This window comes from Phyllostomus hastatus, unplaced genomic scaffold (assembly GCF_019186645.2).
Source record: "Phyllostomus hastatus isolate PE091 unplaced genomic scaffold, TTU_PhHast_1.1 phas_scaffold_28, whole genome shotgun sequence".
In the NCBI taxonomy this organism is placed as follows: domain Eukaryota; kingdom Metazoa; phylum Chordata; class Mammalia; order Chiroptera; family Phyllostomidae; genus Phyllostomus; species Phyllostomus hastatus.
This window is the reverse complement of record NW_025334022.1, coordinates 4,287,076-4,314,960: the sequence shown is the minus strand read 5'-3', so window position 1 is coordinate 4,314,960 and position 27,885 is coordinate 4,287,076. Positions and strand designations below refer to the sequence as shown.

Sequence of the window (27,885 nt, the reverse complement as noted above, 5' to 3'; positions counted from 1 at the left end):
AAGAAGTCACAATAAGGGGACACTCTTGCCTTCTCTCCTTCACCATCAAATCAAATCAAAACTGGTAAATGTATTGAATGTGAATTTTATTGTGGTTTGGATTATGTAAGGCAGTGTGGTGAAGGCACTGCAGAAGTAACACATGCTGAAAAATATCATAGGAAATAAGCAAGCTAAAAATTACCCTACAAAATATTTTTTAAATGAATGCATGCAGGACTAGACTAGGTACTACGACTGTGATTTTTTATCATTGAAGAAACATTGAAATATTTTTGGGGATGGGGATTTTGGGGGTTAAGGAAGGTTTCATTGAAGAGATGGCCTTTATGCTTGTCCTTAAAGGAGGGGTAGAATGTTGATAGATGAGATGGAGGGAAGAAGATTTCAGAACAACTGACCCTAGAGAAAATTCTGTAGAAGTACTGAAAAAATAAGAGGGCAAACACCCCCAGGGAGTGAAGCTTCTCAGCTGAGAAAAATGCCTCAGAGGCCTGGGCTGGGATCAAAGTCTCAAGGTCTCAGGTGGGGTCTTCAGTACCAATGATAAAATATTAGGAGGCACAAGACAACGGGATTGTTTGTAAACCTAGCAGCAGCAGGAGGTTTCACATTGCAGTTAGGGGCCTAAAACTCTGTATTATGCCTGGATGGATTTTCTTATCCTTTCAGGGTGTGTGACACTTATTCATTCTTCCTCTTGCCCACTGACTGCTTGAATGGTAGTTGGTGTACAACCACATGCATGTGTGTGAGTGTAGGTGTGTGTGGATGGGTGGGGGACAGAGGTTTTGTCACCCATTGCAGCTTCTTCCATTTTTCCCCTTGTGGCATACAGCTGGCTTCCATTGAGCTGGGGCTCAGGCCTTTCCCATTTACTAGGCTTCAATGAACTTCCGCTCTTGATTAAGCACCTAAGAAGCATCCTCAACATGAAGGTTAAAACTTACTGTGAGGGATGACTTAGGCTATGGCAGGACTACACTTTCCAGAGGTGGTAATGATGATGGTGGTGATGGTAGTGGTGGTCGTGTTGGTGGTGGTGGTAGTAAGGACTGGGAACTTATAAACAGGTCCTGGTAGCTGAATAAAATGCTGCTGGGTCATTTGTAGTATTCAGTCAGGAGCTGGGATATCAGGCTAGACCAGCTTGGCCATGATCACCCCATCTCCTTCCTCAACATGCTCTTATATAAGAGATATATTGGATACCTGACAGCAGTGGAGACATCCATAGGGTATCCAGGCTGTTGTCCTGATTGAATCTCACCCCCGGAAGCTCTATAGATTTTTCTTGGCAAACATCTTTATGATTTCTGGTTGACTGTCACCTCTCCCTGTCCAGCTGCTGGAGGTATATAGGTTATGTAGCTACTGATGATACTTGGATCAGGAGGTATTGGGGAACATATTGGAAGAAAGGAAAAGTTAATTACTATTAATTTCTTTCTTTCAAAAGATTATGAATCTGAGATAAAATATGGCACCTGACAGAAAAAAAAAGTATGGAAAACTGCCAGGATTTTCTGGAGGTGCAGATTTAGATCCCAGTAAGGTCATCGCTAGAAATAACCTTAAGGCTGATGTGGCCTTGCTTGACTTTGGCAGTTGGACCACCCTTCTTACGCAGGTACAGAGATTTTAGATCATGGCAGTCGCTGGGGTCAGCATCCAGAGTAACCTGCCCCAAGAACTGATCACAGAATTTTCGGCTGTTCCACACCTGAAGAAACAAGTTGAGAGAGTGAAGGTGAGCAATTGACTGTGAGATTGGACTTTTCCCAATGGTATCTAGAACCTAATGCTGAGCTTGGAAAGGTTTGTTTAAAAAACAAAAGATGATCTCTCCTGTTAGACTGAGGGAAGATTTCTCAAGTAGTGATGAAAACCCAGCAAGTAGAGCTCAAGATCAACCTTGGTTTGTGAGATGGCTACCTAAACACAGCTGGTCAGACGCATTAAGTGAGAAGGACAACCAAGCTAATGGTCCATCTTGATGTATCAGAATCAGGGTTATCTGAACTGGCATATATTTCCCTCATGGGATTTTATAGTACATGTGTTAACATGTGTACCTGTGAGCATGAAGGCTTCTGCCAACAATAAAATAAATGGAAAAGAAGCTATTTAGGATGGGGATTAATAATAAGTAAGTCAATGTCTATGCCTGGTAGAAAGTGTCTTTGAGTATGATACAAATAAAAAAAAAACAGATTAATCCTTGCTTTATATCCTAGACATATGCAAAGCACTTGGGATAATCTACTATCTGATACGAAATATGAGCCACTCTGGGGTTCCCTAGTCACATTCTTACCTGCACTATAATAGGAATGTCAGTGGTCCTTCGGTAGAAAATGGCCTGTATGTCAAAAATGGCATGAACAGTATTCTTTTGGACAGGAGAACGGACTTCTTCCTTTCCACACTTGATGACCAAATAGGGGTTCACAGCTGGATCAAAGTGACATTTGTTTTTAAGACAAGTATTAAAGTTCACTTTTCAGATAGTCAAGAAACAATCTCACTAAATCTATTCTGTGACTTTGACCATAATACTAGGGTACCAGAATCATCTAAGACTTTTATTCATGATTCCCTAGTCTTTTCTACATTTTATGAGGGAGTATAAAATGAATATTATGTAGGCCTTGCCCAAAGAAGTTTACATTCTACTTTGCTATGGTTGAGAGCATAGAAAAGTGCTCTAGACTGAAAGTACCACTGGAGAGAATCATTTGTGACCATCTTTTCTAATCACACATGCAACAAAAATGAAAATAAACTTTGCTTTCCCAGATACCCTTGCAGTTCTTACTTTCATTGGTATACTTCTCCAGATCCTCAGCACTGTGAACAGTTATCTGGGTAACTACCTTTGGGTAGCCACGAGCCAGGTTCCAGCAAGACATCTTGGGCATATCCAGAGTCAGTTCCCTGGAACATCAAAAAGAAAACATGTTATTGATGATGAATGCCCTTTGATGAGGAGATAGGCTTGCCAAAGCAGTCAATGTTGCTAAAAAGCATGAAACACTAAGTGACCTAGCCCATTCCTCCTCAGACATGGCTTACATTTGATGACTATGTTTTCCTTTCCCCTTGCTTTAAGGACCAGCAGATAAAGATCAAAGAAGGCAGGGTTGGGGTGAAAGGTAGCTTTGGTGACCCAACATTCAGAATATAATAGAGGAACAGTGAGGAGGGCCAGCTATGTAAGAGGAAAGAGAGCCATCCAGAGAACAGAAGATAAAGTATAAGTGGAAAATCTTAGGCTATAGGCCTGTTACCCTTAAAAGGCAGGTCAGAGCTTTCAAGCGAGGATCCCCCACTGAGAAATTTCTTATAATCCCACTTTAAAAAATATTTCTACCGCATTAAAAAACATTTCAACTAGTGAACAAGTTGTTACTTTGAGTACTGCATACAGGGAGAGGGAAGGGGAAATTGGAGGTGAAGCAGAGAACTGGAGTTTTCAGGGCTGGCCAAGGAAACAACCTGAGCTGGACAGGCACTTCAGAGAAGATTCGCAGAAGAAATTCACTGGTGCGGCCATGCTGAAACATGGTTGGGACAAGCACATAGTTCCCTTTCTTCAAGTACTTGCTCAGAAACACAGTACGGGTGTCAATATAGGTGGATGTTCCAGCACGCTCCTGGATGTACAAGTGGTGAAGGCGGAATCTGCGGTTCATCTCCACCTGAAAATAAAGTCAAATAAAATGTCCCACTCCATTCAAGTCATAGTTTTTGTGTTGGAAGATACTAGGTCCTCTGCTTTCGTTATCTCTGGATGCTTCTTAATTTTCCTAACCCCAAGCCATCCTAATATTTTTATTCCATTTGCCACCATTCTCTTCTCCAAATGCCCATTCTTACCTTGAAGAGTTCAAAGCCAATGATGTAATTGTCAGGTCTTCCCATGCGGTGGTACGTACGCAGGTCCTTCTGTTGCAGTGACATGATGACCTTGTACCCGTCCTCAGGCACAGTGAAGATGTACTAAGGGAAAAAGGCCAATAAGGAACTTAGTTAGCACTTCCATTTTAGATAAGCCAGCTCAAATTTCAGGGAAGAAAATTCTACTTAGGAAAATAGAAATGGGTTATTTTCTGGGCTTTGCCATTGACCACAATATGAGGCCTGGGATAATTCACTTACTTGATAAGTGTAGATCATGATACTTGATTTTCCCTATGGCATTCAGTATGTATTGAGAGAGATAACTTCATGCCTAGACCTTTGATACCAATGAAAAGATTATTTGTTTTAGTAAGTTCTTGGTAAAATCTTAGGTGTTTTTATTTTTATTATTGCCCTCTTGGTTTTAAAAGCTGTACACAGAAAAATTATAGAATATATAAAGGCAGAAAGTATTCTTGTTTAACTTAATATGACAGTATAGCATCACCCTAAGCTAACCTCCTATTGCCTGCCCAGATGTGTGGCTTATGAAAGGGCTGGATCAACTCCTCAAGAATTGATGGTTTGCTATCACTGTTTTAGGAAAGTTGCAAGCTTATGCTACTGGAGAATCATGGTGTCACTGGAAAGTAAAACTAAAAGGACATCAGATTTCTCTCTTGCTCTTTCTCTATATTTATTTTTCTCCCTCCCATTCTCCCTCCCTACATTCCTTCTTCTCTTCCTCTCTGTAGCAAGAAATAAATGGAGAACAGATGTAGAACCATTGGCTTTCAAGGCCCCTAAAGGCCAATCTTAACACTTAAAAGTGAAGCCCAAAGTGCCATTTCCTCAGTTTGGTATATGTGCTTGATACTTAAAACATTTCCAGTGTTGTAAATGGAGGTATAGGGAGGGAGTAATAGGAGCTTTGTTTTCGTTTTGAACAAGTAAAATAAAAGGGGTAGAGAAAATAAGAGTTAAGTGAATTAGGCCACTAGTCATCGTATCCTTCAAAATGCCTGCCAATGAAGTCAATGCAAAGAAAATACACACCCATGTAAGGCTACAACACAGTCAAAATTCTTGTTTCCTGTGGATTAGCTCATCAGTACATTTAGGGATAAAACTATCAAGGTTATTATAGATTCAAGCTTTGGCTGTTAAAGATGAGATGATGTCATTGGTAGGGTAGCTATTCAAATCTTGAGGGAAATGACCTGGTTCTAGATTAGAAAAGAGAAGCATAATGATGGGGTTCAAAAGACTAACCTGCATGAGAAAGAGAACACATTTAGTAAATGTGCACCCAAGAGAACAGTTGGGTGGGAAAAAATGAAAATAAATCAAGAAAGTTTCTGGGAGAAGATCCTTTTTCTCCAATGTGGGACCATCAGAAAGAAGTGGTGAGGGTGTCAAAGGGCCATACTCAACAATATGGCCAGGAGAGAGGTAGCTAGAGGAGAGGGCTCAGATTTATAATGTTGTTAAGGTACATACCTACAGAGACACAGTCTGCCATGCTTTACCAGCATCTTGGCCAAACTCTAGACATCTTGGTTGATAAATATTACACAATAGCTACTAATGGAAGAATTGATGTCAAAGAAATACTCTAAGGTGAGCTTGGGTTCCTATTGCCTTGATAACTTGAATTGATACAAACCTGAGGATTCTGGAGGAAGGTGTCATGGTTGTTATAACAGCCTCCTGAACGGTTCATCAGGGGATCATCATCCACAGTCCAGCATCCAACCACTGATTCTAGCTCCTTGCGGCCAAAAATGGGGTTGTTCACATTGCGGCAGACATTCAGTTCATGAAAGTTGTGACAAAAGTCCTCCAGGCTCATCCTGAATGAAATGAGTACAGGAAAAAAATGAAGATGGTTCTTAATATCTGCCCCATTAGTTCCATGTAGAAGCCACAATCCCCATAGCACAGAAGACTTCTCCTCACCAAAACTCTCCATCATCAGACATAACAAGTTCCAGGTTCTTGCGATCTGCTGCAGTCAGTTGTTGCCACTCTTCAGAACTTAAGGCAAATGAACAAAAAAGAAATAAGCCCTTATGTTTGCCATTGACTTACTATAGTAAGCAATATGCCAAAGAAATAGAATACATGAAGATTGGGCCTGCTTTATCTCACCTCTGGCTGGGTCAAAGATCTCATGTTTGAAAAGAGCCCACAGATGTCACTGAATATTAACAGCACACTAGCAGTTTGGGGGAATGGGTTTGGGAGATCTATAAGGCTTTTGAGATACAGTGATCAAATGGAATGGCACTCACATTTCACTCCAGGGACCACTCCATTCCTGTCTCCCCAAGGGATTTCTCAGGCGAATCATATATAGTGTCTCAGTACTGAAAACTTCCACAAGTCTCTCTCCAAGACAGATCTTCCGAATATCAGTCATGGTGTAGGTATGGCCCTTCAGTAGACCCCAATCAGTTTCAACTTCTTGTTCTTCCTGATTGGGAGACTGAGAGCAAAGAAAGATATATAAGAGCACAAGATTTGGAACACCCAAAGCCACATCTTCCTCTTTGATTTGTTTACCCCAGTATGGTTGATGCTAGTTCTCCCTATGCAGATAGAAATTTAATCCACACCTAAATTGACACAGAGCAAGTAAAGGAGCAGAAATAAAGAGTTTAATATAACAATTCATTTAAACAATCCAGATTCAAATTACCCACAGTACTACATTCATATTAACAATATTAAAATTCGATGCAGCCAGTTTACTCCTTGAGCAAAAAAGCTATAACCTCAACATCCAGGAACAGACACAGAAGGGATGATTTAGCAGAAACTATTTACATCAACTTAAATGCTGGGTTGGTTCCCAGCAGGATGACTGGGACAAAAGGATAAATAGTTAAAGTTCCTCAGTCTGTGCCAAGGATTGATGTATATTGTTAGCATTCTGAGTCCCATAATGGCTTTTCATGAATCTCCAGAGTAAAGGAGATTCCCTACTAAATTTTGTAGTCTCCTCTGTCAGAAATGGGCTAGGAGTGGTTGTTTTCGATGAATACAAACCTCAATGGAGCAACAGATCAGACCTCTTTTGGTAAATGTTTTGTACAGTTCTCTGAACAGCTTGTACTTCTCCTCAACAAGTTCTGTGTATCTTCCCTTCTGCATGTCAACAGTTTCAGCCAGTGTGCCAGTGAAGTCCACTATGACATCAGTGGTGGTCAAACTATCAAGGGCTTCATAACAGCCAAGCAGTCTGGGAACAAATATACAAGGTTATCTTTGTAAAATTATTTTTCCAGGTTAGGGACATGTTGTTCCAAGAATTAGAACAGCCCCTTTCCAGCTATACTTTACCATCTGGTTTTTCTCTAGGTATGACATGAGAGTTATTTTGAGACTGTAGTAAGACATTTCTAGGCTTAGGCTATGTCTGTCAAGGACAATCCATGCAGAAACTTCTCTCTACAGGAAAATACTAGACAAGAAGAAAATTGGAGGTCATGATACTGTGTCATTTGCAGATTAGCAACAGGAAGGGACAACTAGGAGCAGATGAAAGTTAATAGAAACCAGAACAGCTGATTTCTCTATAATCTAGGATTTCTTAGCGACATTCTGAGATCCAAAGCAATGTCTTATATCTGACTTGGATCAATTTAAACTAAGGGAAAGAATGAACTCCCATGAAAATATGCGGCCTTCCTTTCCTCATGTGTTAGTCAACCCCCACTCCTTACTTTGCATAAGCTTTTTCCAATAGAGCATTCCAAAACTCATTCATGGAGGTAGAGAAAGAGAAAACCAGATCTCCATTGATGGTGGGTAGCAAGTCATCAATCACCACCTCAGTCCATTCTCCAAAATGCCAGAAACGAAAGCGAAATATCCCAGCATATTTAACTGGTTTTCGAGGGTCCCAGTCCTGTTCCTTATGGTTGGGAATTGTCTGGAAATATAAGAATATTCACTCAACTATTATATACTGGACTATATCCAAATATTGAGATTACAATTGACTTCCAGCATATCCATGTGGCAACAGGAAACCCACTAAATACATCTGGTTTGGATCTACATTGGGAAGTCCTAGGTAGGACATTTTTTCCACAACTATTGCTTTGCCCATTCAGTTTTACTAAGGACAGTATTACCATGTCTGTCCTGAATACATAGAGAGTGACTGGGGACAGCCAGTTAGGAGTTAAATTATTTCCCACAGATAATCTACAAACTTGATCATAAGAAACTGTGTGTATAAACATATTCATGGTTGTATGTTTAACCACATAACCAAGGCATTTTGAAAATTAAATTCAGTCAAAATGCAAGACCTCCTGTGGTTTCAGTTTCTAAAAGTCCATCCTGGAGACTTCATGTACATTCTATAGAATATAGATTTAATTCACAACTTGAGTAAAATCTACATTTCTATACAATTACCCATTAATCTACTAAGATTATTTTTTCTGAAGAAAATACTCTAACTTTGTTCCAAATCAAAACTTTAATGCCCTGAACTCTAAATGCCAAGAAAATTGTGCTCTTAATAATTTATTAGAACTTTTTCAAAGATCTATTTTCATCTTTGTCACATTTTAGTTATTCCTGTCCCCTACTAGCTTTATATCCCAGTAGGTACAGAGAATAAATTAGGCCGAGCTATTGCATCAAAATGCTGCAAGTGACAAAAGATCAACCAATATATATGATAAAGCATATAAACTAAAATATTAATTGTATAGTCTGTTTGAATATATGGGTTTTTACTGTAAAATTCTTTCAAGTTTCTGATTTTTTAAAAATCTCATAATAAAATGGAGGGGAGTTACCTAGTTAATACCGACTTCAAGAAGTAGACAATCTAGAAGGTTATGAGCTGACTTTTTCTGAAATTATTGAGGAAGACAAGAAGTTTGTAACTGAGTGAAGTCCCATAGGAGACACAATACCTTTGTCCAGTGAGACTCCTGAACAGCCAAACAGGAGAATGCAGGGACCATTGGCTTGTGCCCCAGTCTCCCTTGGATCAACTGGTGGTTGCTGATGTTGCCCACAATCAGGCAGGGGTCATCACAGATGTCCTGTGTATACAAAAGTTGGCTGAAGAATCTGGGAAGTATTTTCAAAGAGTCAATGTGAGCTCATCTAAGAAGGATAGAAGAGGTGGGGTCAAAGGACACACATAGGTGAAATGAAAGGGAAGTTTGGGGGCTATGAGGAAAACCACAAAGCAGTAGGTCATCTCCACAGGAAAAGGATAATGTGGGAAAGTGGCAGAAGAAATGGAAGAAAAGGATGCAATGAAACAGGATGAGGTGTGCTGGTCAGGGCTTTCAGACATAGCTATTACTGGGGTTTGGAAGAGTTTTCAGCACAGCAGTGAGCTTTTACAGAGGAGAACTAGGGATTAGCACATTATATTCTGATCCTATTTGCCAGAATGAGATTTTCTGAAGCCCTTGTGCTTAGAAAGGGGACTAAATTTGAGACAAAGCCTGGTGGAAGTAAACATAAATACTTCTCCTTCTCTAGGAAAATTATTTAGGAAAACTTTTTCATGAAGATCTTTCCTAACATAAAGCAAAGGCAAAGTGGTCTCCATAGCAACTATATTTTCCCACATTTTTGGATAAATATAGATAGCAACAGCACTGGTAGCGAGTGGTAATAGACCACTCACAGGAGCATTTTAACAGACTCTTTTCCCTCAGTGGATGTTCTGAGGGAAGCTGGATAGAGTGGGGGCAGCATTTGTTTGGAGTGTATATGTGTGTCTTCCCCAACATATCATTAACATTGTCATTCCAACTGCAAGTAGGAAAATAAGACCCAAATAATATAATTACAACAAAACATGATGAAGACACAGTGAAGACATTTTCAAGGAATAACCAGTACCTAGAGGATGGATCCCCAAAGTTTCCCTGGTGAGTAGATTGAATTACAGTGGCAATGTTCAAGTTGAAGCCTTAGGAGCCACTAGAGTTAGGCACTTAGGGAGGGATATGAAGACATCATGGGTAGAGAGACAAGCATGACCAAAGGTATAGCCACACGCATGACACAATATAATTGAATACATGATTGTGTGATTCAGAATATTAGCACGTGCAGAGTTAAAAGCCAGGAAATACCAATGAAGTTTTGAATAGATGGAGAAAACTTCCTGGAGGAGGCCATTGGCCAGTACCTTGTCATTCTGTTTACCCAGCAGAAACAAATCCTAGCCTCAAATGGAAAGGAAATCTAGACATATGTTTACTTAAAATTATTAAAGAGAGACAGCTATATTTTTCTGTTTCTCTAACCTCTGTTTTAAATGGGCATAATTCTCCTTGATTAAGAATCTGGTCTACAGAATGAAACATTCCATCTATTCTTTAAAAGCCAAAATAACCCTGGAAAGGAAAAAGCATTCTGAGTAGAGACAAGTCCAAATTGAAGATTAATTGGGCCTTCTTCTGCCAAAAGGAGAGCGTTAGGTGGGGTGTCAGCTTTGGGTTTTCTGTTTTTTGTTTGTTTATTTGTTTTTTTAATGTGTTACTGGTGTCTCATCAATACTTATGTGTCTTAGGAAAGACTTCAACCTTACTAAAATTTTTTATGGGTTGGGAGCTGCCTGTTTTGTCATTTACTGAACATAAAGCAAGTATGTAGGATGGACTAGATTCTTTTCTTGAATTGTTTCCTTGTCCTTTCTAAGATGGAAGTAAACACAGTTTTTCCTTCCTGGGTCAGATGTTACTGTTTTATTTGGCAAAGACGTGAATTTATACAATGATTTCTTGGACTTAGATGATGCATACCATCGTTTCTTAGGATGGAAAAACAATACAGTGAACACTGGTGTGTGTAAAAGTGTCTTTTAGACCATTAAGGAAAATTATTTTCTGGTTTTATGTGGAGTTATTAGTAGTTTGGCTAACATTACAGTGTCTTCAATTTATACAAAGGTTTTCATTTCATAGCAGGGATCCAGGCTCAGCCAACACTTTTGGCATGTCAACTTCTATCCAAGATGTAAAGAGTCACACATGTGAAGAAAAAAACATGTAAAGTCAAATTGAGGACCTAGGTAATTACTCTCTTGTCAACCTAAGTGTGTGTGTGTGTGTGTGTGTGTGTGTGTGTGTGTAAATTTAACTATAATCATGGAAGAATATATATTTGGGCAAAAACTTACCTTACTTTGTATTTCCCTTTATAAACTGGCCCATGTCCCAGTTTTACTTTACCATTTTTATACATGGAAAATGGCTATTTAACTGTGTTTTTTAAAACATTATAAGTTAACAGTTTACAGACTGTCAAAGCTGCAAAAAATTTTAGAGACTATTTAGTAGACCTGTTTATTTTACAAATGAGGATGGGCAGCAACTTGGCCTTTGATAATCTAGCTAGTTAGTAGACCTAGCATTTAAGTTTTAGGCCCTTCAAAACCATATACAGTTAGAGAAAGGACCTCAAGACCTCAACTGGTCCATCCTTTTGCCTTTAGGTAATATTGTGCAACTTTTCAGGGACAGAGATGCAACTACCTCTCAGTCATCCACCCCTTTGTTTTATGCTTCTTTGCTTAACACTTAGAAAGGTCTCCACTATTATGAAAGACTTGCTTGAATCATTTCTTAGCTTTTGGTTCCAGGCTAAACCTCATTAGTAAGGTTTAATTTTCTCAATTTAATACAACAAATATGAACCCATCTATTCTATATTTTATAACCATGATGTGAAACTTGAAAGCAAATCTTTTTAAGCCATATTTTCTATCTCTTTAAGGAAGTGAAAAACTAGGAATCAGCTAAGGAGATAAAAAGGGTGAAGGGTTATGAGCCAATGCAAATCTAAAAGTGGTAGGGAGTGGAGTTGGGGGAGAGGTCACACCTCACATAGTCACATATTTGGGTGGCTTGGAAGGGGGAGAAGATTGCTGAGCCCCTAATGGGTTCCAACTGTGTTGGCACAGTTAATGTGACCTTTAAATGTTTTTTTTTTGTCAAGACAAAAAAAGCTCTTTGGGGAAAGCACACACAAGTAGGAAGTCAAGCACTAAGAGTAAAGCCAGGAATGCTCCCTGCATATCCCCACCCTTGAGCCAAAGCCTTCCAAAGAAAGCAGCTTGTCTAGGAAATACGTTCTCTTAGCTGAGCATTAAGATACCTTCCCATTGTCCTCACCTCATCCCCTTTACCAGATACCTCTGGGAGGGAGAGGGAGGCAGGCAATTACAATTGTTTGGGCCCTGTACATGTCACTCTATGCGGCTCCCTTTGCACCTACCACATACACATCTCTAGAAATTTTTAACACATGTAAAATTTGATGACAGTAAACATTGATGTCCAGGGTAAGCCTCAAGGACCATATTAAAATGAAAGGATCCCTAGAAAGTCAGAAGAATGGAGATATTTTTGAAGTGCTACATGCACAGTCCAGCAGTACTGGAGGGATGGTGACATGGATACCTACAAGTGAGGCCAGCCCTATGGCAGGTATATTATGACTAAGCCCAGGGCTCTAAGTAGTCCCAGAAGATTCAGGGTTGCCATTCAGGACCTGTGGGCTTTGTGAACTAGTCCAGGTTGCCATTATCTTATCCTTGGGATATTGAACTATCTATAGATAGGACATCAAAAGATGAACCTAGGCACAGGGACCAGTGTTGAACCAGCCTCTCAAGGAGTCCATTTTACCTGCTGGGGAGTTGTGCTTCTGCATGAAGATATTATCATCAGTAAAACATTCTCTTCCTAGCTCTTCCAAGGAAAACTCAATATGGAACCCAGGAATAAGGTCTTAAGCCCAGCTTCCACTTCCAACCTAGACAACCAAGTCACAACGTAATATCTTTTTATTTGAATCTTCAAGCTTTTGTTAGGAGACTTCAGGTATAAATTCCAAACTGCTTTATTGGGAAGAATTTATATCTTCATGCAATATTCATTCATTGTGCATAAAGGATCTTATTGGGATGGTGCAATTGTTCTAAAACTGGATTGTGAAAATATTTACAAAACTCTGTAAATTTACTAAAAAACAATGCATTATATACTTAAAAAGATAAATTTTATAGTATATAAATTGCATTTTGATAAAGCTGTAAAATATTTTTAAAGCAGAATTTAAAATAAATGTAGGATAAATGGAAAGCGTATGGGTCTATTCAACTGTCTTCAAGTATGTCAACAGTGAAAAATACTTAGGACTACTGGGAGGGCATAATCTATGGGAAGAAAATGAAATTTATGAACAGTTGAGGCCAAAACTACTGTGCAGAGGTGTCACAGTAAACTGGGTGTTGGCAATTCCCATTAGCACAAAGACAGAAGTGTTTCCTCCTTTATCATTCCTTCACATGCAATCTATCACCAAGGCTTGTGTCCTGTACTTCTAATATCCCCCCTCATCAACCTTTCCCTTCCATTCCTATCCTCTTTGCTTTAATCCAGAACCTTACTACCCTCCTCCCATCCAGTGTAGTGAAATGGCCCCTGGGGAAGATATTACCTAGTGGAAGATGTGGGCAAGAGCAATGGTAGTCAAAGATGAGCTCAAAATTGACCAGAACTGACAGAAGATCTTGTGCAAGTGCCCCTGTTTCTCCCACAGCTAGCTGTACAAATCCTCATGAAGCTTTGCTCAATTTTAGTTTGAGATTAGATGAGTCTTTCTCTAAGACACTATGGTAACTGAGTATGAGTCATTCAGGAAAAAAAGCCAGAGAGTAGCTGGAGGGAGCTGAAGAAGAGATTTTCCATGAGAATGTGGTGGCCAGATTCAGGATAAAAATCTTACCTGCAGTCTTATTATCACACTGTAACTCAATAAAACTCAGCTATTAGAATTTACTAAGACTTTATATGTTGAAGACCAAGGAGTACAGAAAAGTCCAGGAGTACATGTCTCAGGCAATATACTTGTGCACCCAGTAAGCTATGACAGTGGCTAGGGTCATGGGCCACTGGAGGCATTAAGGAAAAATATTTTCCTCTGGATGGTATGGGTGTTAAATAATTGCAAAACACTCTGTCTATCTAAAGTGGCTCCTTAGTAGATAGCAAGGGAGCAGCAAGTGGGAAAAAGGGGAACTCAATGTGTCCTAGGCTGGTAGGGCTTGGCTAGTTGACTAGTATTGGTTGGTTCAATTAGCAGTGGTGATAACAAGCACAGGTGCTTATAAAGGCAGAGGCTTTTCAACACAGGACAGGAAAGAGACAGAAGATATTAGGTTAATTATGCTTCTTCCATTTTAGAGACTTTAAAATAGGACTGGTTGAGTATGAGGTTATGAAACATGCAAAGGGACAAGAAGTCTGTAAGCTTCTATGCAGAACAGGATTTCAACCTTGCCAATGAGAGGGGTGAGGCCAATGACCCATCTTGTCTTCTTGAGCCAATTCAGAGAGGCTCAGGGCTGTCTCTTGGCTTTCCTGATGGGAATCCAGAGAACTTTTACGTTGTTCTTGACCACAGGCTTGGCCTCTACACTGACTGAAAAGGAATCCAAAGCTTTTTGAGGAGACTGAGATGGCAGTCCAGAAACCTGTATTTCCCCTATTCCCCACAAGAGGTCCCCTCTCCAACCACTTTAATCCACAATGATCTTTCTTTTTTTCAGAACCTTACATGATTTATTGTTTATATGCTTGAAAATAGCATTTCTTATATCAGCATTAATTTATTATTTAACTCATTGATAGCACCATATCTATTTCTTCAACTACAATGGAAGAGCCTCACCCCAGGCTGTCTGTATCGTGTACAGAAGCTGGCATAGAGTAGGTACTCAATAAATGTTTTCAAAGTGCTTCTCCCTTTGGGCTTAATTAAGACTTAGCTCACTTTATGCTTTCAAAAAGGAAAATATGGATCAATTCATGATATACAAAATCTGGAAAGTGGTAGAACTGATTGGAGAACTATGGGTTTTAACAAGAAACACATGCAACTCTATTTTCCTAAAATGTCAGCATGGTAGAAACTAATGTGGGCTTTGCAGTCAAAAGTGGTTCAAATCCTAGCATGTTAACAATCTGATCCTGGGCAGATTCTTATCTCCCTGACACCCAATTTTCTCATGCATAAAATAGACATAGTATCTACCTTTATTTTTTAAATGAGGAAAAATGATATCAAAGTGATTTTTAGATACCTATCTTGCTAAGCCATGGAAAATTAGGATGAAGTAAAAATATGTACAGGAAACTCCAAAACACAATATCCGGGCCCATAGTAGGCATGCCATAAATGCTGATTCCTTTTCTGCCCATCTCCATGCACCCTCTCTTTCTGCCATTCCCTCACTGTTGAAGAAGAATTGCTTCCTTCAGAGGGAAGATGGATTATTGCCACAGTTACTAAGTGTTTTTTCTTCCCTGCTAATTCACCTAGTATTCAATCCACAGAATTTGAGATATAAAGGTGAAGCACAAAGGACTGAGCCAAGATAGAGGAAGAGTGTGTCAAAAGACTAGCCAACACAGGAAGCACCATTGGCTTGATTCACATCTGAGGAATGCCTTAATGTTGGCTTGCAATTTTGGTGCCCATTGCATCTCCTCCCACCTCCTCTAGGAATCATTCATTTCTCCAATCAGCAATCATCAATCATTCCTCCTTTTTTCTATATCTTCAACGTCTTCTGCTTTATTGTTTATTGTTCTATTCATTAATTCCCCTAAAAACCTCCCTCAATTTCCTGCTTCCTTTTCAGGTACTTAAGCCTTACTAGTCTCCTTTCTTTTATATCCAAGCATTATAAAAGAATGGTGCCCCTCATTATCACCATCCATTCATGAGTGGCTCCAGACAATATAGCTCTATTTTCTTCATGCGTTTCTGGAAAAAAAAACCTTAAATTTTCATATACCCAATTAGTGACTACTGAATGAATTCTCCTCACATTTCCCAGATTTTATTGCAGGTCAGTGATATGCAGGGATGTCAACAACTGGACACACATAAAGTCAGGAGGAATGTAATATTCTTTCTGATGGAGAGATTTCTCCAGGTCTCATACTTTCAATGGCTATCATACTTTATGAGCAAAAACTGAGACATTGACCTAGGGGTTATTATGTTCAGTGAAATGAACTAGTCAGAGAAAGTTAAACACCATATGATCTCACTTATATGTGGAATCCAAAGAACATAATAAATGAGCAAAAAAAATTGAAACAAACTTATAGAAATAGAGAGCACACTAGTGGTTGCCAGAGAAGAGAGGGTTGGGGGACTGGGAGAGAAAGGTGGAAGAATTAAAAAGTACAAGTTTGTAGTCACAAAATAGTGATGGGGATATAAAGTAAAGTATAGGGAATATAATCAATAATATTATGATAACTATGTATGGTGCCAGGTGGGTACTGGAATTATTGAGGGGAACTCTATGCAAAATATACAATTGTCTAACCACTAAGTTGTGGACCTGAAACCAATATGAAATAATATTTAAAGTAAACTGTAATTGAAAAATGAAAAACAAATTTCAAAAGGAGACATCTTTTTATTATTTAATATTTTATTGTTGTTCAAGTACAGTTGTCTCCATTTTCACCTCCGTCCCATGTCCCTCCACCCCAAAGCCCTTTGGCTTTGTCCATGTGTTATTTTATATGTTCTTTGATGGCCCTTCCCCTATTTTCCTCCACTATCCCTCTTCCCCCTCTGGTTACTGTCAATTTATTCTTTATTTCAATGCCTCTGGTTATATTTTATATTTTATTTATTTGTATTGCATTTTTGGTACTTTTTTCCATTACCATTTATCTCCCATATTTGTTTTTTAATTGTATTTTTCCCATTACCATTTAGTTGCTTTATACCCCCTTATTTGTTTTTTTAAATATATTTTATTGATTATGTTATTACAGTTGTCCCATTTCCCCCCTTTATTCCCCTTCACCCTGCAGCCCCTCCCACCCACATTCCCCTTCCCCTTAGTTCATGTCCATGGGTTGTACACATAAGTTATTTACATTTCCTATACTATTCTTAACCTCTCCCTATTTTGTACCTACCATTTATACTTCTTATTCCCAGTATCTTTCCCCCATTCTCACCCTCCCCATCCCAGCTGATAACCCTCCATATGATCTCCATTTCTGTGATTCTGTTCCTGTTCTAGTTGTTTGCTTATTTTTTTTTAAATTTTTGGTTTGGTTATGGATAGTTGTGAGTTTGTTGTCATTTTACTATTCATAATGTTGATCTTCTTTTTCTTAGATAAGTCTGTTTAACATTTCATATAATAAGGATTTGGTGATGATAAACTCCTTCAACTTGACCTTAACTGGGAAGCACTTTATCTGCCCTTCTATTCTAAATGATAGCTTTGCTGGATAGAATAATCATGGATGTATGTCCTTGCCTTTCATGACTTCAGATAAATTTTTCTAGCCCCTTCTTGCCTGTAAAGTTTCTTTCAAGAAATCAGCTGATAATCTTATGGGAACTCCTTTGTAGGTAACTGTCTCCTTTTCTCTCTCTGCTTTTAAGATTCTCTCTGTCTCTTTCATCTTGGCTAATGTAATTATGATGTGCCTTTATTGTGTGCTTCCTTGGGTCCAACTTCTTTGGGACTCTTTGAGCTTCCTGGACTTCCTGGAAGTCTATTTCCTTTGCCATATTACAGAACTTCTTCTTTATTATTTTTTCAAATAAGTGAGACTTCTGGCCAAGATGGAGGTGTAGTTAGATACACTGTGCCTTCTCGCACAACCAAAAGAAGGACAACAAATTTAAAAACAAAAAACAACCAGAACTGCCAGAAAATCAAACTGTATGGAAGTCCAACAACCAAAGAGTTAAAGAATAAATATTCATCCAGACAGATAGGAGGGGCAGAGAGGACTCATGGCAAGGTGGCAGCTGGAAGACCAGGGCACGAGGTGGAGGCTGGCTAAGTGGGTGGTCCCACATTCGAGTGCACATAAACCAAGAGGAACAACTGGGGACCCAGACAGACTGTGCAACCCAGGGTTCCAGTGCAGGGAAATAAAGCCTCAAAACCTGTGACTGAAAAAATCTGGGTGGTTGTGGCAGCAGGAGAAACTCCCAGCCTCACAGGAAAGTTCATTGGAGAGACAAGGGGGTCCTAGAATATACACAAACCCACTCACCCAGGAATCAGGACCAGAAGGACACAATTTGTTTGTGGGTAGTGGAGGAAGTGACTGAAAGACATCCAAGAGCCCAACAAGTGGCATTTTTTCCTCTTGGACCCCTTCCCCACATACAGCACCACAATGCAGCAATGTGGGTTGCCCTGCCCTGGTGAATAGCTAAGGCTCCATCCCTTACTACATAGCAGGTGTGCCAAGACAAAAACAATGGCCCAAATAAAAAAAATCAAAGCTCCATAAAAAAACAACTAAGTGGTGATGAGATAGCCGATCTACCAGATGCAGAGTTCAAAACACTGGTAATCAGGATGCTCACAGAAATGGTTGAGTATGGTTGCAAAATAGAGGAAAAAGTGAAGGCTATGCAAAATTAAATAAAGGAAAATGTACAGGGAACCAACAGTAAAGGAAAGGAAACTGGGACTCAAATCAACAGTTTGGACCAGAAGAAAGAAAGAAACAGTCAACCAGAACAGAATGAAGAAACAAGAATAAAAAAAAAAAATGAGGAGTGGCTTAGGAACTTCCAGGACAACTTTAAATATTCCAACACCTGAATCATAGGGTGCCATAAAGAGAATAGGAAGAGCAGGAAAGTGAAAACTTATTTGAAAAAATATACCCCCTTATTTGAATTGCACAGAAAACAAGAGCCTTAGCATAACTGATGTATCTTGGTACCTCCTGTTGGCAACCTACAGCAACTGAAGTTGCTCTTTTAAGAATTCTATTTAGGAGTTTAAGCTAAACTAAAAAGTGATAGCTTGCTCATTGAAGAGGGCAAACCTTAAGTACCTAACTGAGGTAGTTCCATAATAAGTGCCTCAGAAGGTATGTCATTAAATAGAATCAGAAAATCTTCAGGATATTTTGAAGGTACAAGAATTTGCATTTTATAACAGTCCTCTGTAGCTTATATACTTGGTCATACACTTTGGGAAGGAACCCAGGTAGTATATTCTTCTATCCAGTTATACCCTTTAGACATAGCAAGGTTATCATTTGTTCTCCAGAGTCCATCACCTTATCATTTTATGCACTGAGCTTCCTCTTGTCTAGGGCTTGTGAAGGGGTAAAAAGATGTTATTTGGTGACAACATATGGATGTCCCACAAAGGACCACAGTAATCATTAGTAGGTGGTGAAAGAGCTGCAGTCCTACTTGAATCCCACTTTGCTAATTGTGGGAGGATATGGGTGATGGTATCCAAAAAGCAGCAAATAAGCCTCCCTCACCCAGTGCAACTCCATCTTCCCCCTACAGAGTTCATTTCATTTATTCCTAGCATATAAAGAACTTTCCTCCTTGCTGGTCTGAGATTACCATAAAGCCACTGTGATAGAAAACTCAGTAAAGAGTGTAGTTTTTTGAGTCACCATATTTACTCAAATAAACTTCCAGAGAAGATGAACATGATATATTTCTTTTTTGTTCTTTTAAAATGACTAAATCTGATAAAATTTAGCTAAAATTCAAGATTCCTCAAGCTATAGCCAGCCAAAAACATAGATTCTTAAAACCTCCCATTTTAAAGCTGTCTCCTAAGTTGGTCTATATGCAATAAGCTGAGTGAGTGGAATAAATAGTGGACCAAGAAGTTATAATGAAAGAGATAAAAAGGAGAAAGAAGTTGAAAAAGAAACTTACCTGGGGACGTTTCCACACCACCTTCCCGGGAAGCAGTCTGTTGTAGAAAAGTGAATCATTCTCAGGCAAAAAAGTTGGATCACAGAAAAGTATGCCATTTTTGATGCATTCCTGTTTCAGTTCCTGGTACTTCTGGTTTTTGAAGAGCTTCAGAGGAGGACCCATGGTGTTGAACTACGTCTAGAATGAGAAAAATTGTTGGTATTAAAGGAAGAAGTTCTTGAGTCTTTTAAAGATTACCTGAGATTAGACAAATGGTAATCATTCTAGTGATTTATTCCTGAAGCTAGGCACTTCAAGTTTGGCTTTAATGGACAAGTCACCATTTTTGGGGTAGAGGGATGGAAGATGTAGGCTCTGCAACTAATTAGTTTGGGGCTTTGGGTGAGGCACCTAAACCACTCTTGGGCCACAGATTTTTTTATCTGACAAACAAGAAAATATGTGCCTTAATAATGTTATTGGAAAAATAATAAATGTTAAGATAATAAATGTTAAGATTGCTAGTTAAGCATGAGTCACTATAATTTAGAGGGCAATCTTCCATTTTATACTAGCAGGGAGGAGTTCAAGGCAATAAAAAACCCCAAATGTTTAATTTGTGATGAAGAAAAAAAATTGGTTTACTACATTCAGAATAAATTGGTGCTCTGAAGGGCCACACACTTTATGCTTGAGGGGAAAAGCAACTCCTTTCACTTTTAACAATCCCTTTTACACAGATCCTCTTCCCTTTTATCATTAAAGAGCTTTGCATTTTTATTAGTGGCCAGAAAGGCTAATGCAAGAACCAGAGCTCAGAGAAGATGGCCTCCAAAGACAAGGAAAGACAGAAATATTTTATGTCTTTCTTCTTCAAAGTCTAATGTGCAATAATTTGCCCTTGATAAAAGGCTGACTCTGAAATTCAATTTCACCAATTTGGTGGACTATAGATTCTTATCCCATGGCAATACACTGCTGCTTTCTTTTCTAAAAAAAAATCTCACATGACTAAATAGAAAATTAATATAGTGGCTCTTCAGGCAAAGTATATCAGAGTGCCTCACACTCAAATGCCCCTAATACCTGGTTTTTATGAGGATAACTTGAAAGGCAAATTTGATTTTAAATAGCCTTAGAGTGACAATAAATTTTTAATCCTTCACTTGATCACAAAGATAGATTTGTAATGACTTTAATGATCTTCTCCTGAAATTCAATGGTAGATAATAGGGGGGTTGTGAAATTTACATGGCACTAATTATTTCAAATATGTATTTTAAGAATAACTGTGTCCATATTCTATGTTCATATGAGGGCTGAAAATAAAAATTCTAAGGTCAGAGTATCTGCTAAAAAATGGATAGGATGTGAAAAAAAAAGACTAATTTTCACTTCAAGGATTATATGTAGGTAACACAGCTCAAAAGCTGGTTAATAAAGTGGCAGTTGCTATTTTATAAAAAGTGTAATATAGTCCTGCCCCGTGTGATTATTGGTTCAATTCCCAGTCAGGGCATATGTTTGGGTTGCAGGTTCATCCCCAGTCTGGGCGCCGGCAAATGTGATTCCTGGCCTTGTTTTAAATTTATTTATTTTATTTTTTATTGTTCTTATACAGTTGTCTCATTCCCACCAACCCTGTTTTTCTCCCTACCCCACCCTGGTGTTAATGGTATGATCCCTAGTTCCTTCATGGATTCCCAGTCTGGGTGCATATAAAGGCAACCAATTGATGCTTCTCTCACATCGATGTTTCTGTCTCTCACTTCCTCTCTCTTTTCTTCTCTCTCCAAAAAAGGAAATGGAAAATATCCTTGGGTGAGTATAAAAAAGAAAGTAAAAAGTGTAATATAATCAGACCTCTCTACTATCTTATTTCATGTCCTTTCAATATTATATTGAAATGTCTTACTGGTAAAGAAGTCTCACCATTTGAAAACCATAAAATATGTTAATTTAATGTTCTTTGTAACTTACAATATGCAAATATATAACAACCTTACCATTTTTCTGAATCTAAGGAATAAGAAGCTAAAAGTAACCACAATTTTTCATAGACCTATATATCAACATTTGTTTTTTCAAACTGAAGGCTATGGAACACTGCAAAATACTGAAATGCCTTCAGTTATCAGACTTAAGTCTGCTCTCAATGTTTAAAAATTAAAGTGTATTTTATTGTACTTGAAGTTATGGATGGTATTGTTACAGAACAAACAAGGGGGGCCTGGGATGATATACTATTATTGAAAGAAGGCCCCGGGTCCGTTATGTCCGCCGCCCGAGGAAAGACGTCTCTCAATGCCAGAGATTTGTGAAAAGGAAAGGAAATGTTTATTTAATGCTATACAAACTTAAAGTAGTGACCTAATGTCTTTATCAAAAATCCTAAAGTTCCTTTTAAAACCCCCACAAACAGACACAGTCCTTCCTTCCTTCCCCTTTTGCCCAGTCCAGAGTACCGTATCTCAGGAAAGGAAATAGAAGTCCATGGCTCAGGCAGTCCTCTGGTTCTTCCCAGTTAGTACTCCATCTCCACTGGGAGACCTCCCTGGGTTCCCGGCACCCTCCGCTGAGTCACCAGGATCTCTGCCAAAACCAGGTGGTGGTTCCCCCTTCTAAAGCTGCAGGGGTCCCCACTCTGGCAAAGGCACGTGGTCTTCTCTTAGGGCTGCGGGAAGGGAGAGTCCCCACTCTGTCAAGGCCGCATGGTTCTCTCCCAATGGCTGCCGTGTCTGGGTTTAAATCCCCTCACCAATCTTCTGCAGCCCCATTTCCGACTCCTCCTACACTTGGGCACACTTGCCCTCAATCTGCTGTCTTCTCCAGCTTTTCTGGTCGCCATCATGGGTCTGGGCAGGTGTCACCCCATGTCACGGAGCCAATCTTCTCCCAGCTCCCACACAGGCGCTGTAACTCAGGGGACCTGTCCCCCAATCCCATCTTGGGGGGATATCACTTTCCATCCCCCTGGCCTTGAGCCTGGCCATGGCTATTTAGCATATCTAAGGGACCAGCCAAAGGCTATAGATATGTTAAATGACCACGCCCTGGGTTAGCTACAAGGCTGTTGCTATGCAAAACAGCTCTCAATGGCCCTGCTCCATTTGTCCCTTCCCCCAGCCCACACCTGGGGAATGGGGGTGAAGACATCTTAAAATCTCCTGCACACCTTAAGTTCTGGACCCCATTTCAAATGCCCATTTGGGGCCCCCCCTCTTGGCTGCACCCTGTAACAGTATCACTAATAATTTTCCATTTAGCAGTACCAGAGCCAATCTGAAGGTTTGTGCAGGCTCCTTTGTGGAACCTGTTATAAATGAACCCCAATTTTTGCATGTGCTCAAACTTAAGATAAACACTACTGTGCCTCTTGCTTTTCCCTGGAAAGTTTTGGTGGATTGCCAGAGGCTGAGGACTATGAATGGGGGATAGTCTGAGACAAATTAGGATCTTTAGTTTGCTAGAACCTCCTAGTCCCTAATTATTTTGAATAAATGAGTATTTCCTGTTCTTTGGAAGACCCTCTGCCCCACCAGTCTCCCTTGCTACTCAATCAATGTTTAGGCAAGCAGGAGCCTACAAAGGGGACCCCTGTAATAAAAGAAGACCTGTCTAGAGACTAAAGCAGTATCCATTGCAAAAAAAAAAAAATCAGGTTTGATTTTAAGAACCAGTGTGATCCCAGGAGGCTCTTTCAGAGGCAGGATGCACAGCTGGTATGGATAGGTCAAGTCTTTAGACCTGCATTTTGTGAGCTCACAGTAAATAAGGAATAGCAGCTATCAACCTAAACTTTGACAGATTTTCATTAGAGTACAACTGTAGTCCCATGCCCTATTCAACTTGCAGTAGAATTGACCCCATTCTGACTAGTTATTTGGACAACTATGTTCTATTTGCTGTGACCATTGGTTTCTTTGTGCTTCAATTTTCATATTGGGAGAGTGGGGTTATCTGTCCTTCCCTCTACACAGTGACTATACCTAATGAGAGGGTTAGTATAAAAGTATTTTCAATAATTAGAAAGTGCTCCATAAATGCAAGATGTACACTGTAAGCCATCTCATTGCCTGGTGCAGAGCTGGATATACAACCATTGTTCAAGAAATAATTGCTGAATGGATGAATGTGTTATGTAGAAAATTCACATTTATATGGCAAGTCATTGTTTGAAATACACATTTAAGTTCATGATCACTTCATGGAAGTCAACTTTAGTAGACATTATCTGTCCCTTCTTTTTGTGTCTGTATAAATTGGGCAGCTCAGAGGAAGGGCAACTAGAAACTTGCAGAACCAACACAAACCTGGGTCTGTGTAATGCCTCAGCTTAAAGCTGTGGAATGTTCAGCTTTCCATCACACCATACTGCTTCTTTTGGTCACTACCTTTTTTGAAAAAGGAATTTTTTTTCAGCTCAAATAAAGAAAACTCTTCAAAGCAAACATAACACCTAACTTTGAAGCATACTGCCTAGAATTCATTGACATGGTGAAAATTTAAACAGTTCTTTCTTTCATGGTTTGATGATCATGGGAGAATCCAAACATTTGACATTTCAGGGTTCATTAGTTAACCCTCATAAGACTTTTAGAAACCCAGAAATTTGTAAGTTGGTTTTGCATAAGTAACTTGCTCTGTAAGAGAGTAGGACAGTGAAGAAAGGTATGTCCCTTTTTTGCTATCTTGCTGCACTCAACTATGAAGAAGAGAGAACCTTTAGGTTAGTAACCACATATTAAGAAACTCAATAAATAGAATCAAATCCAGGAACTTATGCTTATCAACTGACAAGAGCCTCTAGCTACCAAACAGCTAACAAAGGGAACATGCACATCTAAGGAGAGAAACAACTTTTTCTTGAGACAAGTATCATGGGCGGCGAGTGTGGGTTTTACACTGCAATAATGGTCTTCAGCAATACTATTAGAATTTTGGACCCACTTCTTAGAGGACAAGTGCAAGGAAGGAAGAAGGCTAAGTGGATCAAGGCAGGTAGAGGGGGCAGATACAGAGTATGGGAAGTTGAGAATTGCCAGAGGAAGTTGAAGGAGCCTACCACATAGAGCACGAGGCTGCAGTTAGGAGGGGAAGTGTCTGCTACTCACTGGACTGGAAAGCTTGGGGAGCTGGACAAACCCTTAAGAGGAAAATAATTTGTTCTTTACCTGTGGGTTAGTTTTAGAGTAGGAACCAGATTTTGCTCTAAAAAATGAAATCTAACCCAGTTTATTACAGAGAATTATTAACTGATAGAAGAAACCTAGTCTGTGGTTTACACACTTCTGTTGATTTGGATGGGTAAGGGAGGGCATTATAGGTGGAGATAGGGAAAGAGCATGGCTTATGTCGTATTGTCCCTGACTAGTTTCTTCTTTTCTCCAGTTTTGCCCTAGTGCTGTACCTGGGACAAAATTGGAGGTAAAACAATTAGGAGTTTCATTCATTCATTCATTTTTAGAGAAAGTGGAAGAGACGGAGAAAGAGAGGGAGAGAAATATCAATGTGTGATTGCCTCTCATGTGCTCCCAATGGGAGACCTGGCTTACAACCCAGGCATGTGCCTTGACTGGGAATCGAACCGGTGACCCTTTGGTTCACTGTGTGGCATTCAGTCTACTAAGCTACACCAGCCAGGGTGCAATTGGGAGTTTTTGAAGAGCAAACTGAATGCAGAAGACCTAACCCTGTCTTGGTACAAAGTAGGAGTCACTTTAGCCACAATCAACAGTTCTTCTCACACCTGGGAGTAGTGCATTGCGAGTAATGGGGCTTGGAGAGGGAAAAGAAATGACAATTCAGCATCTACATGTTACACAGAGAATAGAGCTTCTATGTCTACACAGGCAGAGTCCTAGCCCACATCTATGGGCAAGCATCTACCAAAAGACAAATAGTTGTTCAGATTCAAACTGTTAGCCAGATATGCTGGGATCTGAAAGGGATCATAAAAGTCTTCTGATCCAGTCTTATCTAGGACACATCAAATTTACCCAGAAAGAAAACTCTGTTCAAAGACATTCAAAGGAAAAAAGAGTACATATTTTTTTTTTACAAATTCTATTGTTGAAGAATTCTATCAAAAAATAAGAAATTCAGAATCATAAAAAGAACACAGGTAGTCCAAGAGATCCAGAACCAAGTCTCAAATATTGCCATTTGGTATAATTAACATCTGTGTCTCTCAGTTTCCCCATAAGCACAATGGGAATATGATGGTTGCCCCGTATACCTTGTGGTGTTATTGGAGGGAATCTAATGAAATTAAGTGTATGAAAATACTTATTAACTGTTAAGGATAATCCATGTAAGATTGTAGTATTAGGAAACATTCTTTTTTACCAAACTAAATCCTTTTTCTGTCCTTAGTAGAAAATGAGGAGATTTGATCACAATGCTTTAAATAAGATACTCAAGGCTATTTAAAAGACCAATATAAAATTGCTCATCTACCATTCAATATCTCCTCTTTTCTACCTTTCCTTTTTGGATGACTTGCTCTCCACTACTTGTTTTATCCCTCTTAAATAAATAAACTCATCCTACAAGTCTAATTTTATAGCCTTGTGAGAATCTATTCCCAATTTCTATAGCATTATGCTAGAAGAACTCTTAGAAATCACTTAACCCAAATCTTTGTTTTTACAGGAAGGTGAAGGGACTTGCCCAAGGTTACATAGTTAATGACAGAGCTAGCACTAAAACCAGGACCTTCTGAAATTTTTACCGCAATTTTAAAAAGTTGGAGGTAAGGGTACAAATACAAATCCTCAAAACATTGCTCTTGAGGATTTGCTCTGGTAAATTCTCATTGTCCTCTTCTTACAAGAATGCATTTCAGAGTTTTGTTTTTTAATTTCAAGCTGTCAGAAAGTGAGATGATTTCAAATGAAGGCTAATCAAAGAAACACTATTTGGGGGTCACAAAGGGGCTTTTTCTGCTTTTAATTTAGGAACCAAAAACATACAAAGGATGCAGAAAGCATATTTTTAACTTATTCCTGACTACACAAGTGTGTTTAGACTTTCTCCAGTCTGCTAGGGACTCTAAGGATAAATAAAAAATGCTATTTAAATACAAATTATTCACACAGACACACACAACTCACACGGGCATGCACACATATATGCATGCAAATTGCTAGAGGAATGAAAGGGTTAATTAGCAGTCCCCCAAAGAATCTTTAAAAAAAGTTTAGACTATAAAATGTTCTTAATTTCACAGCAAAGATTTTTAAATGAGACATTAGCGAAAGTTCAATACAACATCAGTACAAACCAGGATGCTTTATCCTGGAGCTAGAAGTGACTATCAGGACGGCAAAATTTGTTTAATTTTCCTATGTGCTTTTCACCAAACTTCAAGCTCCAAATCTTCAGAACCAATTTTCAACTGCAATGCCCCCATAGTTTTTCTGCCCTCCACCCCACCCAATGAAGCCCCTAGACCACCAGTGGCAGTGTTGTGGGTGGATGGGGTGGGGAGGGTAGAACCACAACTGCGAATCAAAATTGAAACCAAATTAAAAATTAGAGAAGAACAAAACCAGGCCAACCAGGGGCTGAAAATAAAATAAGTCAAGATCAACTTTTCATCAGGGCAGGGGGACTCCTAACTGTTGAAACAGGACAGCTCCTGCTGCCTCTCCCTCCTGTGCAACAGTGCACAGCCCATGCACCCCACTTCCAATGCTTTAAGCTTTTTTTACAATGTGATTTCAAGATTTTGTGTGCATTTCAATAATTTTCCCACAGCTCTGAGTCAGCAAGAGCTAGAATGAATCCTTGGCAGTCAACCTGGGTTTTCCCTCTCACTTGCCTAAGGAAGGCTTGTCCTTTCTTACCGGGGATTCCTGGGAACAGAAGACAAAAAGAAAAAAGAAAAAAAAAACAGCTATCACCAGAAAAATCTCATTGCCAGATAATCACAATCACCTCACACACACCCAAAAATAACCAATCAAAAAATTCCATTGGTTTGGAAGTTTCCAAACTGCTATTACACACACACATTCATCCAGACAAACCATAAAAATCATAGCTGTGGATTTTGATTAACTATAAAGTTCAAGTTTCTTCACTTCTTTTATACACCAAGTTATCCAGCAAATAAAATTCCAGGATAAGTTTATGAATGCCCTCTCTACTCACCTGAGTTATCCCAGTTGCTGCTGCTTCTGCTGCTCTTGGCCAGGTAACCCCTACAAAGTCTGTTCAGTCAGTGTGGCTGAA

At 39.2% G+C, this 27,885-nt stretch overlaps 1 protein-coding gene across 2 annotated transcripts; it reads right to left on the bottom strand.

Annotated features, from left to right (window-relative positions):
* Positions 1-69: 69 nt before the first annotated feature.
* CAPN6 (calpain 6) lies at positions 70-27,873 on the bottom strand. 2 transcript variants are annotated; one of them, XM_045817593.1, is made up of 14 exons: positions 27,805-27,864; positions 27,498-27,506; positions 19,666-19,845; positions 8,844-8,975; positions 7,632-7,840; positions 6,955-7,147; positions 6,198-6,391; positions 5,863-5,940; positions 5,570-5,756; positions 3,880-4,002; positions 3,499-3,701; positions 2,819-2,937; positions 2,318-2,454; positions 70-1,723 (listed from the first exon to the last, which is right to left on the bottom strand). In XM_045817593.1, exons 3-14 carry the CDS (start codon positions 19,828-19,830, stop codon positions 1,541-1,543), a joined length of 1,923 nt encoding a protein of 640 aa, XP_045673549.1. In that variant the 5' UTR covers positions 19,831-19,845; positions 27,498-27,506; positions 27,805-27,864; the 3' UTR covers positions 70-1,540. The 2 variants fall into 2 exon arrangements, with proteins under 2 accessions (XP_045673549.1, XP_045673548.1); XM_045817592.1 differs by lacking the exon at positions 27,498-27,506 and having other exon boundaries at positions 27,805-27,873.
* Between the last annotated feature and the right edge of the window lie 12 nt (positions 27,874-27,885).